Consider the following 13,527-nt stretch of genomic DNA (forward strand, 5'->3'; position numbering starts at 1 on the left):
GGGTAAAAAGCTCTCCCAAGGGGTCCTTTCTTCTTCCAGTATGCCTGAACTCCATCAGCTGGAGCCAAGGAAGCACCTGCTGGCCTTGAGCGCCTCTTAGGAGCCAGCACACAAGTGGATCAAGTGTGTTGTTCACTAGCTACTGTATGGACCTCACACCGAGTGTAGCTCTGCCCCTTCTGCAAACAGTGACACTATGGGGATCTGAGCTCAAGTGTCAACCTCTTCTTAGCGGGAACAATGTTCCACTTAGAGTCACAGTAAATGCTCAATGATGTGTCAGCTGCAGAAAACATGGACCATTTAGAGAGGAGCCATGTTTTCCTCTTCAGCAGGGCCAGGCTGAAGGCAGGCCTCTCCTTTCTGCTAGCGTAAATCGACAAGTCACGGCAGCCAGTCTGATCTAGGGACACTCTTGGTTAGGACCAGAACACCTATGTCATGTGGACAATGAACAGGTGAGATGGTAAACTCTACAGACCCACAGGGCTTTGCTGATGGACAGGTAAGAAAGGCCTCAGAAGACAACAAGCCCACATGTGCCAGTGGGTACATACACACAACAACAAGCCAAATGTCCCAAGACAGGGTCACCGTCCCAGAGCCTGCACAGGAACGCTATGCTCGCATCTCACCAGGAGAGAGCCCTTCGGAGTCTCCCCCCTCAGCAGAGCACAAGGCGGGGCCAGCCGGACATTCTGACCCACTGGAGAGTGGTGAACAGAGGGGGCAGCAGCAGACACGGTTCAGGCCCTGGTTTTATGCGCCTTTAATACTTTTTCCTTTCCTCTGTGTTCACTAAACAAGAAAAAATTACTTTGTAAGGCTACTTTCTGTAGCTTTTTGTTTTCCCTTTGTATTTATCATGTTTTTAGTTTCTTCTCTGAGGAGGAATTCTCTGAATCTGTGTCTTCCAATTCAATTCGGTGCCTTTTGAGGCCACTGTGGCCATGAACAACCTTGCTGCTGTCCATGGCCGAGGGGTCCGAGGGGTCTTCTCTCACTCCAGCACTGGGGGTCTCACAGGCCATTTCAGACCCACAACAATCTTTGTGCAGAAGCATCCCTGTCAGGGGTGGGTTATCATGGTCAGTGTCTGGGTGTCCCGGGGAAGAGCAGACTACTGTCTCCAGCTCCCCAGAGTTCTGGCCATTGTTGTGGGGGTGAGGGGGCCGGGGGTGCAGGTGTCCGTTGTTGTGGTTGGCACAGAGGGTGTCAAGGCTCCTGTCCTCACTGTCATCAGACTGGGTCCTGGAACAGTTGCCAGACGCACTGTGGGGAGTGGAACCAGAGGCCTTGGGGACAGGAGAGGGCGCCTCCTCGGCCCGGCTGCTCAGGGCCTTGCCATTGAGCTTCTTGGTTTCAAAAGAGTGTTCGAGAGGGCCGCTATTGTTGGTGTCCTGAGAGGTGCCCTCTGGCACCTCTGCCCGAGGATGGCTGCCCTGCTCGCGGCTGGCGCCACTGCTGGGGTTTCTGGTGGAAGTCCCTTCTTTACCGGCATCTTTGCTGCAGCCTTCAGGGGGCAGGTCCTGGTCTCTCTGGGTTGGGCAGGCGTCCTTACTAGAAGAAGGGGTTGGGTTGTCTTTGGGGCTGGTTCCTGCTTTCCCTTCATCCGTCTCCTCTGCCACTAAGGAGGTCTCTCCATCTTTGTTATTTGAGTACGAGATATAGGAGTAGCGGAGCCATTTGTAAGCTTTATAAATCTTTCGCTCTACTGATTCCATGTTGGCAGTTGCTGGTGCCCGGCTTGGTTGGAGATCCAGATCCAGATTGGAAGCACTCCGCTCAGGGGAGGAGTTTGGGGAGGAGGAGAGGTCATCCACTTTGATCTGAGGGTAGTCGTAATTGTCCTCTCCAATGTAGGTGTTGGTGGGCTTGACTGGAGCATTGGGCCGCTCTTCCCGGGCCATCTTTTGTCGTCTCCGCATGGCGTTTCGCTGCCGGGTGGTGGCTCGGCGTTGGTTCAGTTCCTCTTCTTCCTCCGAGCTGCTGGAACTGCTGGAACTGCTGGATCCATCCTCGGGGCTGGGCGACCTCGGCCGGGGGAAGAGATCTGTGTCCAGCTCAGCCTCACAGGCATTCTCTTCAGAATCAGACTCATTGGACAGGGCCAGGAGGCGCTTGTCCTGGTAGCGCCGCAGAGCAGACAGGCGCTGCTGGCGAGAGGCTGCATCCTCACACGTGGGCGTTGCTGGGGTTGACACCACTGCATTTGTGGCAGTGACACGCAGGGGCCCCAGATGGAAGGCGCTGTCTGCAGACTCGTCTACCGTGGGAGGCGGGGAGCGGGGCAGGGAGGCTGAGGATTCTGAGTCAGTGTAGCCGGAGCGCTCACTGACGCCCGCGTGCAGCTGTAGGATGGTGCTCTCGCTGAGGTCACTGTCCGAGTCGGAGCTCCAGCCCTCGATCTCACGGCGCACCAAAGAGTCAAAGAACGCCATCATCCGGGGGTCTTCCTGGACAGACTGGTTAGCGTAGTCGTGGGACAGGCCACTCCCACTGTTCAATACAAGGCTGATGTACTCTTCATGGGTGTAGAGGCAGCGGGAATCATCTTCAATCCGACCGTCGAGGTCTCCTGTACATCCTGGCTGCTTGTATGGGCTCCAGATCTACACAGAAGATGAAAAACAAAAGCAACCAGGATTGAATGGGAAGTGTTCTATAGTGGGCCATGATAAAGACACCAAAGCAGAGCTTCTCCCAGACGTTGTCATATTAAAGTCACCAAACACCTTTAAAAATATTTTCTTTCCGGGTACAATGGCACACTCCTGTAATACTAGGGCTTGGGGGGCTGAGACAGGGAGATCACAAGGGGGATCACCTGAGCTACATAGCCAGAACTTGTTTAAACACAAAACAAAACAGTCACCAACCCCTACACAAAAGAACAAGTTATATGACTCTTATAAAATGTGTATCCAAAGTGAGGCTTTTAGGGGTGGTTGAAAGCCGTTTAGAGCATAGAATTAGATTGTAGTCAGAGACCTAAGGATGTCTTTAGGTGGAGGATACCCACATATTGTCTCTTTCCTCACCGGAAATTATAGCCTTAATCCAAAAGGAGGGGTGGAAGATGACATGAATATTAGGTAGTGTATTTGAAAATATGCTTTGCCAGGCACGGTGGTGCACTTGGGAGGCAGAGGCAGGTAGATCTCTGTGCGTTCAAGGCCAGCCTGGTTTACACAGTTAAGTTTCAGGCCTTCTAGGGCTACACTGTAAGACCTTGTCTAAACAAAACAAAACAAACACCCTAAAAAGACTTCAGCCTATCGTTCCACTTCTCCCAAACAGCTATATTCTATTTTAGCCAATGAAAATTACTCATTGGAGCTTATAAGAGTAGACAACTGCCCACATTGCACTTCCCTCCTGGACATGCAGGCGTCAGTTACCCAGGAAACTGGGTTCTCTTAACCAGGGTGTCGCTTGCTTGCTTCACAGGTAATTCTCTTAGCTTCAGGAAGAGGCAAGACACTCTCTCCCTGGAAAGGGACTGCAGGCAGCCCCATCCCTTACCTGGTCACTGCTCCCTGGTCAAGGACCTACACCCACAGCTAGAAAGTAGCAAAGTAGAGGTTCTTTTCTGGTGGTGTTTTTTTCGAGACAGTGTTTCTCTGTGTAGCCTTGGATATCCTGGAAATTACTCTGTAGACCAGGCTGGCCTCAAACTCAAAGATCCACCAGCCTCTGCCTCCCAAGTGCTGGGATTAAAGACATGTGCCACCACCACCCAGTAAAACTAGAGTTTTTAATTTAGGTATTTTTGACTCAAAAGCTGAGCTGTCAGTTGCCTTTAGCCTACTGGCTATGGGTGAGATAGGACCTCTGTCGGTCTTTTCTGTGTTGAACACACAGATTGCAAGTCCAGTGCCACTTTGAGATCTTTGGCAGCAGTTAACTCTGCAGCTCACACTCGACTGAGCCTGTATGATAATGAGTATTTAGAGACTGGTAATGCCTGGGCGGGGGGCGCTCACCAACCTAAGACAGAGCACCTGTGTGGCCTGGACAGGCATCTCCATGACAGGTAAGGTCCCATACAACCTAAATCAGAAGCTTATTTTTTAGTAAAGTGGGGACCTGTAGGGCCCTGCCCCCCCCTCCCGTTTTGGGTAACTGTTGCCTGGCTTGCTGACCTTGACCTTGATATCCTCCCTATGCTAATTCCCTGCTGGGTTCTACCCTCCTGAATGCTTAAGGGAAGTTCCATGTCTATGTATCCTGCATAATGGGCGTTAACAGCTTAGATGCAAGATTGTAAAACATCAGTAGCGAACTTCTGCCTTCTGGGGTTCTCCCATTGTGCTGTAAGCCTGTATTTAAGACCTCTTCCCTCCTTCAATAAACAGCATTTGGCATTAAAAAAAAAAAAAGACTTCTATCCAGAAGTCCCTCAAAATTCAATAGTGGAGTGTGGGGGTCAGCAGAAGATGGAGTGGGGTAAGGAAGGACTAAAGAAGGACACAAGGTTACTTTGGTGAGTGACAACAATGTCTACTATATTGGCTAAGATGATGTCTCACAAATGTATCTATGTATCAAAATTTGCCAAGTTATTTGTTTTAAAGATATTCTCATTTTTATGTCATTCTACCTCAATACAACTGTTTAAAAGTTTTTTAAAAAAAAAAGCTGAGCTGTACAGCTGCGTTAAGTTATGCAAAATCAAGTTCAAGGTAATTAAGCTGTCCCTGACTGCCACTGGTCTACAGAGCAGTACAGAGCAACTCCGTTACACCAGCCCACAGCCATGGCATCTTGTGGAATTCCAGACATTTTTTTGCCTGACAGGCTGGTATCTTATCTTTAAATGACATCTAACGCAAGAGAATAGTGTCTCCCCTCCTCCCCCGTTCACTTCCCCAAAGCGAAGAACAAATTCACCTCTTAGGAACTGTCTCCAGGCCTACCCCTCCCACAAATTCCTTGGCGCTCCCTGAGAGCTGATCTCTTTGGAAGATTCCAGTTCACAGGAGACTGAGGACACCTAGGGCCAGCTGCTCCTCCTCCTGGACCCCCGAATCCAGGTGTGTTCTTTCTGTTTTGTTTCCTGTCCACAGCTCTTCAAGGTCCTCCCCTCTCCAGCTTCAAATTCTCACCCAGGAACTTGAAAGCAATGATCCTTCAACTTTAGTGTGCCCAAGAGATAACTCCAGAACAGGGTTGACTCTGAAGCCCCAGAGACGTGACTCAAGGGGTCAGGAGAGGTGAGGCAGGGTTAGTAAACACTAACATATAGTAAGTATAAAGCAAGCAGCAGAAAACAAAGATCTTGTCTGAGGGACATTCAAATTCTTCGTGACAGCCAATGCTTGGAAAACACCTAGGCAGCACAAGACTACAGATGACCACTTCTACACACAGATTTCTCAGGAAATAAGAATTTGGTGTCCTAGGAAGGGAACTGAAGGGCTCAAACGGTAACCAACCACCTTAGGATGCTTTTTGGAGTCTCATTCTTAATTCTGGCCCAAGCGCTTCATTTTCCCAGTTTAAAAAATAATAAAATGTTATTTGCTATCTCCCCTAATATGAAAACAAATCTACGTATTCTTCATAGAAATCCAGACTCTGCTAACATAAACGGCCTAACTACTTCATAAGTGACTTTTTAAAATTAAAATTTTATTTTCTGTATATGGGTGTTTTACCTGCCTTGGAGGTGAGAAGAGGTAGTTGGATCCCCTGAAACTGAACCCAGGTCCTCTCTCTGCAAGAACAGCCAGTGCTCTTAACCACTAAGCTGTCTCTCCAGCCCTCTGACAAGCCATTTTTAAAGTTCTAATCTCCCAGCACCCACATTTTCTCTTCAGGAATGAAAATCAGTTTTATTTGGGCTCTGGAATGTGTCAAGTTAAGCTGAACTGTTTATTTCAAAGCTTGGGACAATGGGATGAGATTGGATCAGAAGGCAGGAGATGTGGAGAGTGGACTCTCAGACTGGCTCCTAGCTAACTGGTGACCCTGCATGAGGCTTGGCTCCTTATACTAAACAGGGAATTAGATGGGCCCTAATGTAGTCCTAAGATTCAGAGTGAAACAAAACGCCCTCCTAGAAGTCAGTGTGTGTTTGAGAGCAGTACAGAGCAGCAGGAGTCCAGTGCCTCCGTTTCCCACGTCCTAAGCAAATGCCTTCATCCTGGAAAGTCTCTATTTCTCAACCACAGATTCAAGAGTAATAAGATAACATAAGTTATAGCCAAGCACTAACTGGCATGCTGCTTTCTCTTTAATTCGGTGGCCGAATCCCACAGCCAGAAAACTTTAAGACCAAAATGCTTTAGCTGGACAACAGAATTACTGACCCCCTACTATCCTGGTCCAGAACCATTTCAACCATTTATGAAACGGTCCATTTCTTTACCTCAGAGTCAACAATTCAAAAGTGAAGCAATGCTGGGGCTGGAGAGATGGCTCAGTGGTTAAAACCAAAGTTCAGTTCCCAACACCCACACAGCAGCTCAGAACCACCTGGAACTCCAGTTCCAGGGGCATCTGATGCAGTCTGGACCCCACAGGCATCTGCAAACATATGGTATACATACATACATGTGGACAAAACACTCACACACACAAATTAATTTTTTTAAAGCAAATCAATGAAAAAAAAAAAAAAACCAACTTGCTAGACTTTTTTGGGAACCCCGAATCTTGGATATGTCGTCATTTTCAAGTGCCCACTCTGTACCTTAGCGACTGTGCTTAAATCTACATTGCAATTACCTCTGAAGAGGGGACCCCGTTACTTATTAAATGTGGTTAGCTGTGCCTCCTTGAGGTCTGAGCAGCTTTCTCAACGGGCACAGTTTTCTCAAGCAGCTGCAGAAAAGGATAAGACTCAATTCTTATGGACAGCAAATGTTTGAGCTGAGTGACCAGAACATGCTGAAGTAGCAGCTCTAAGTCCTCTTCTCTGTGTAAGTCCTTTGAATTGGACCATCTACTAAACCCACAATTACCTGTACACAGGTAAAGGTCCTCAACTGTTAGGTGGGGCTTGCAGACTCTGCAATGTGGCTGTCAGGACCTTCTGGGGTCCTCCAGACTGGTACCCTAGTCCTCTCCTTATCCTCTGCCTTTGGCCACTCAAGATCATTTTCTCAACAGTCATGCATTTTCCCATTTCTGAGCATTTCCTCATAAGCACAATGCCTGGCACAGAGCAGGTGGTAAAGGAATACTTTTTAATCCAACAAAACCAAAGACTTGTCCTCCTACACACTTTTATTTATTGTATATTTGTGTTTAGGTGTGAAGCACAGTCCATGTATGAGGCCAGAAGACAATCGCAGTGCTGGAGTTGGTTCTTTCCTTCTACCAGATGGGTCCCTGGCACTGGATACATGTTTTCAGCCTTCAAACTTTAAGAGCTGGAAAGATGGCACAGTCACCTCTATTGAGATGATCCCAAATGAAAAAAATCCCTCTGCAGTGTTTTGTCCTCATGTCTCGGGAACCCTTTATCTTTATTTCTCCCCCCTCCTGGGCCATCAATTCCTAGGAAGACTTGTGTGACCTTTCTTTATCTTTATGCTTTCCATAGGGCCTACCATGAACAGCACACACAGATGTATCATAATATAGAGCTTTGCAAAGAACAATCAGACTGCAACCCACAGATCCAGGGAGGCTACCTAGCAGGGGGGACCCTAGAATGACTGTGGCTTATAATAAGTTTTTGTTTTGCCCAAGCACTGGGCAAGCTTTAGTGAAACATTTCTCTATTAGGATAAAAATTTATACCGTATCAAGCTGAAAGAATATGCTAGCTGTACTTTGAGGAGAAGAGGCTAAAATCTTTTTAGACTATGGATTAGCCTATAGAAAAATGTCTGCTGTAAATCAAACTGTGAAGGGGAAGATGAAAGAAAAAAATCTCACTTACACAACTTAAGTAAAACATAGCTCTCTGAACAGATGAAGACAGGTTTCTTCTGTATCCCAGAATCTAATCAATATTTATAATTCAGCTATTATTTGGCTTAAAAGGGCTTATTGGGAAATGTTATCATTTTTACTATTTTCTTTTTGTGTGTGTGTGTGACTTTTTAAAAAAACTTATTTTTATTTTATGTACCTTGGTGTTTTGCCATGGATATTGGGGCCTAGGGAACTGGAATTACTGACAGTTGTGAGCTGCCATGTGGGTACTGGGAATTGAACTCGGGTCCTCTGGAAGAACAGTCAGTGCTCTTAACCACTGAGCCATCTCTTCAGGCCCCATTTTTACTATTTTCTATAGAGAAAATATTTTCCAGTTTCAAATAACCCTGGACTTTTGAATTATAATCTGTTTTTATGTTCAAAAAATAATAATATAGAGCTTTGAGGGAAAAATGAATTTCCCCTTCCTTTTAGCTATAAAACAAACCCCTTCTATGCTGAGTGTGGCATCCAGGAGTGTCCATCCAGAACAGAGGACCTGTTCTGAGTGTGAAGAGGCTGGCTCTTTGCCAAGCTGAAGAGACGGCCGTAAAGGATGCGGACAGGGAGAAAGGAGAGTAGACAGAGAAAATCAGAATTCAGGGGAGACGATGCTCTGGAGCCCATGACCTGACCCTGTAGAAGCAGCGAGTAGCAAGGTGACATTCCATTCAAGAGCAATTGTCAGGCCCAGGCAAACCCCAGGCACAGGTGTGGCACGCCCTCACTTAAAGAGAATTAGGGGCCTTTCAGGATGCTGTAAACTCAGGCAAGGGTACTAATTCCAACAGAGAGAAGGGCAGCAGCACTTACTTTCAACTGTATCCTTTCTCCCTGCCTCTCCTGCGTTGACTTTTCCTTTCCTTTCTTTTGAGACAAAGCCTCACTGGGTAGCTCAAGTTGATCTGCAAATACTCTATCTTCCTGCCTCAGCCTCCCGTGTGCATCACCAAACCCAACCTGTAATGCTTTTCATTCTGTGCTATTGCCAGCCAGACGGCAAATGGGAAGACATCTGTGAGAAACCGAAGCTGAGAGCCCCCGAGAAGCCCTTGTCTTTTTCTCTCACTGTGCACACGTAAGGTTTTAAATGGCCAACTGTGTCTCTTCGTTCCTATGGGAACCTGGGAGCATTGAGTTCCGCAGCTCAGTCTGGATAACCTCACAGAGAAAACATTTTCTCCTCTTTCTTGAGAACTTGGCCAGTTTCCAACCTATGACCTTTAGAGTTAAGACTTCAGTTGACTAAACAATATCTGGGGAAACTCAGCACAGAAGCATCCGAGCACATGCCAAACAGGAATTTCTCTTCTAAAGGAGATGCCCAGGCGGAGAGCTCTCTGTAGAGAATGACGTCAACAGGCCTAGAAAGGGCATGTTACAGTGCCAACCTATTCATCACAGGCCAAAGGACAGCGGAGTAACGTGAGGGGCAGGGCTAGTGCAGTGACTGTCCAAGTGAAGGACAGCTGAGATGGTCCAGTCAGCTGCCCACTCACTCCCTTCCCAAAGCACGGTGGACGTGGAGAGGTAAGGCTCCAGCCTGGCTTTCTACACATTACCACATGACCCCAACGGCAATTTGTGATTTAAATTTCATCATCTGCAAATATAAGGGACTGCAGAGTACTCCATCCCAAATGATGCATCGATATCCTCTCCCTCCTTAGCTTAGGGATTGCTGCAGAGAGAGGGTGGACAAACTGTAAGAGCCAGAGGTGGTGGAGGACCAGCAAAACCGCATTCCGGACAGATACAGCGGGAGAGCTGCACAGAGGAACTCTCAGAGGCAGGTTCAAGCCACACAAAACTCTAACAGCTGAGGAGCTATTAGCAACTGGTGATTGCTGAGGAAGTTCAGTTTTCTTCAGAGGTACCAGACACAGGAGGCGGCACACACCCAATAAAGGTCCTAACCCCACACATCCCGACAGCGCGAAATGGATTAAGTGGGCTGAAAACACAAAGCGCACAAAGTTGGGAGGGGATAGTGGTTGGGGGAATAGGGAGTGGATTTGATCAAAAGACATCATGTGCATGTATGAAATCCTCAAACAATAATACTAAATCATGACAAATTTTCTCAGGTTTCATTTGTCACTAAAAACACTGAGGAATTTCAACTACTGTGGGAAGCATAACCTCCGCCTGGCTCTGTCTCCCGAGTGCTGGAGTAAAGGCTGCACTACCACCGCCTGGCCAGACCCCCTTTTAAAGCTAGTCACCAGGTTTTGACGCATGGAGTGTATTCTGCACACTACTTTACGTGTTGTATTCTAGCAGTTTCTGATCTTGGCTGGTGAGTTCTGCTCATAAACATGTTACAATGGTTCTGAAAGGAAGTCATTAAAAAAATCACTTAAAAAACAAAGGAGCAGGGGAATAGTGATGCAGATCTCTGTAAGTTCAAGGCCAGCCTGGTCTACAGAGTGAGTTCCAGGACAGCCAGGGCTGCTACACAGAGAAACCCTGTGTCAAAACAAAACAAACAGAACAAACCCCAAACAAACAAACAAACAACCGTGTAGCCCTGCCTGGCCTGAACTCACCCTGTAGGATGATGTTTGCTTAAACTCGGAGGTGTGCTCAACTCTGCATCCTGAGAGCTGGGATTAAAAACACGTCAACATATACCACCACGCCCACCTACTTTTTTGGGGGTCGGGGTGGGTTTTGAGACAGGGTTTCTTTGTGTAGCCCTCGCTGTCTGGGAACTAACTCTGTAGATCAGGCTGGCCTTGAACTCACAGAGATCCCCCTGCCTCTGCCTCCCAAGAGCTGGGATTAAAGGTGTGCACCACTACCACCCGACCCTTACCTACTTTTACAATATCAACTTCTAATATTTTCTAATATGTCAAATCACTGACACACCATCCCCTTAAAGACAGAGTCCTGCTCTGCAGCAGGGCCGGCTTTGGGTTTGTGGTTCTCCTAACCTCAGCTCTAAGTGTCAGGCTTACAGGCGTGGCCCACCATTTTTGGCACTCACTGAGAACTTTAACAAATGCTCAACATATTTAGATATAAATCCCTATACACATTGTTCCAGTTTCTTCCAGTTACGAACTACAGGGTTGGGGATTTAGCTCAGTGGTAGAGCGCTTAAGGCCCTGGGTTCAGTCCTCTTAAAAAAAAAAAAACAACTACAAACATTTTCCCTAAAAAGGATGGAAGGGGAAAGAAAGTGTCTCACCTTGATAATCTTTTCTACACCAGAAGAGCAGATCATGTACGTGTGGGGGTTAAACCGGACCTGGTTAACGATAGACCGATGCCCTTTCAGCACCATGAAGGCTCCATTGACCACCCTGCCAATGCCACCTGGGAAGACAAAGGGAAACCGAGTCAAATGATAAAACAGGCTCCAGTAATGACACATAAACAACTCGGAATGAACGGCAGCTGAGATTTCTTCCTAACTCTGGGAGAGCAGAATGCATAACCGCAGATAAGGTTGCCATGGAAAGACGGATGGAACACCTCCCCGCATATGCGCTCTTCCCAAGAGCCTGTCTTTCTTTAGCCTGCAAGCAATGCCCACGACCACCCACAGCAATTCCATTGTCAATGACCCGAAGCCACTTAAAACTTCAAGTTTTTGGTCTCCAAGTTCTAATCCAAATGTCATCTTAGGAAATGCAATAGAACAAAATGAGACTGAATGCTTGGGACGAGTTAAACAGCTAAGCCAGGAGCATGCAAAACCAGGAACCTGTGACGATTTAAATACACAAGGCGTGCATCTTTGATCTGTTCAACTCTCAGTTTATACTAAGACGACATCAGAGGGAGGGAAAACAGAGTAACAATGCATAGAATCCTTTTTTGTCCTCGAACAGCAGGGAGAGCTGAAGACAAAGGAGACCTGGCTCACGTTCATAATAAGCAAGTATTAAGAGTTGGAAGTAGAACCAGTAAGACAGCTCAGTGGAGAAAAGCACTTGTTGTCCGACTCAACCTGAGTTCAGTCCTAGGGCCTCACAACCATGGAAGGAGTTGTCCTTGCCCAAAGTAAATAAATAAATGTAATTAAAAATAATTAAAAAATTTGAACTACAGAGTGGGCCTTGAAAACAACATGTACAGTTCCATTCAACAATAAGTCCACTTATAGAAAGCCTTATAATTTTTGTTTGTTTGTTTTTCAAGACAGGGTTTCGAGCCAGGGTAGCCCTGGCTGTCCTGGATCTCGCTCTGTAAACCAGGCTGGCCTCGAACTCACAGAGATCCACCTGCCTCTGCCTCCCAAGTGTTGGATTAAAGGTGTGTGCTACCACGCCACGCCTGAAAGCTGGATTTTCAGGAACACCTTGTAAGTATCCTTTAGAGAAAGAAAAAAGTACCAAGGGCCTGGAATGTGTTAACACAGTAAAGATATTGTCATTAATGAACTTGGGACACACTCAGAGGTTCGATACAGACTGGCAATGGTATTACATCCCCATGAAACACCTGCTCTGCATTCTGAACAAAGTTGCTTCTGAGGGTCACCCACAACTGAGTATACACAAAGCTAATAAGGCAGAGTGAGGCATCCAGACACAAACCGGTGTTACCTGAGCCATGGGTACTTTGTGTCTCTACCAGGAGGCAAAGGACTGTCAAGTACTGTTTCTGTCCTATGTACCCCATCCCACTCTCAGCAATACTTGGATCAACACTCATTCCAGACATTCCCCAGGATCTCAGAGAAAGAACACTGACTAGGACAATGTGCCTCCCCCAAGTAGCCTCTTTCCAGGAACCTTCCTGCATTTGGCCTCCTGGATAAAGCAGGCTGACGTGGTGGGGTATAGGTGTGTCCGACCTGTGGCCCATGGGCTGCATGTGTCCCAGGACAAGAGTGTGGCCTGACACACTGTGTCACAATGTCAAGTACCTGAGGGTGGGAGGGAGGAGGGAAAGATGGCTTGGGCCTAGGGAGAGGAAAGGGGTCCATGGGAACCTAAGGGCACACAGCAGCTCTCTAGGCACAGAGCTCACAGGATCCCTCAGGAGCACCCTTCTTACAGTTCCACATTATAGTCCATTACTAGGGCCAGTATTGGAGCAGGACCTGAGACAGGTGGCCACATCACATCCATAGTCAGGAGCAGAGAGAAGGAACGCAGGCATGCTGGTATTCAGCTAGCTTTCTACACATGTATAGTCCAGAGTCCAAATGGTGCTGCCCACTTCACATCAATGAAGGCTATCCAAACAATGTTCCAGTTGGTTGTGGTGGAACACACCCTTAACTCAGGAGGCAGAGGCAGGTAGACCTCTGAGTTCAAGGCCAGCTTGATTTACATAGTGAGTTCCACGACACCAAAGCTACAAAGTGAGACCCTGTCTCAAAAAAATCCAGAATAAAACAATCTTCCAGAAGCACGCCCACGGGCCAACCTCACCTAGACAATCCTTCCTGCAACCCTCTTCCCAGGAACTCCTAGGCTGACCGTGAAGACTGACTAGCATGTGCGGCTGCGTGTCTGTTTCTGTTGCAGGAAAGGTTGACATGTCAAGAAGCACTCTGGCCACGTCTCTCCGAATTCTACTTTTTAAACATCCTCTTCTTGTCCCTACACCCCAAATGGGGTGGTCACTAGTAAA

General features: G+C 47.3%; 1 protein-coding gene across 3 annotated transcripts in view; it reads right to left on the reverse strand.

Annotated features, from left to right (window-relative positions):
* Positions 1-745: 745 nt before the first annotated feature.
* Dcaf5 (DDB1 and CUL4 associated factor 5) overlaps positions 746-13,527 on the reverse strand; it is a 99,649-nt gene continuing 86,867 nt past the window's right edge. For all 3 annotated transcript variants that reach the window (XM_006973100.4, XM_006973101.4, XM_042260852.2), the window contains exons 8-9: positions 11,129-11,256; positions 746-2,612 (exon numbers count right to left, since the gene is read on the reverse strand). In XM_006973100.4, the coding sequence (XP_006973162.2) occupies positions 864-2,612; positions 11,129-11,256 (1,877 nt within the window). In that variant the 3' untranslated portion in view covers positions 746-863. The remainder of the gene's footprint in view (positions 2,613-11,128; positions 11,257-13,527) is intronic.

This window comes from Peromyscus maniculatus, chromosome 14, assembly GCF_049852395.1.
Source record: "Peromyscus maniculatus bairdii isolate BWxNUB_F1_BW_parent chromosome 14, HU_Pman_BW_mat_3.1, whole genome shotgun sequence".
Lineage (NCBI taxonomy): Eukaryota > Metazoa > Chordata > Mammalia > Rodentia > Cricetidae > Peromyscus > Peromyscus maniculatus.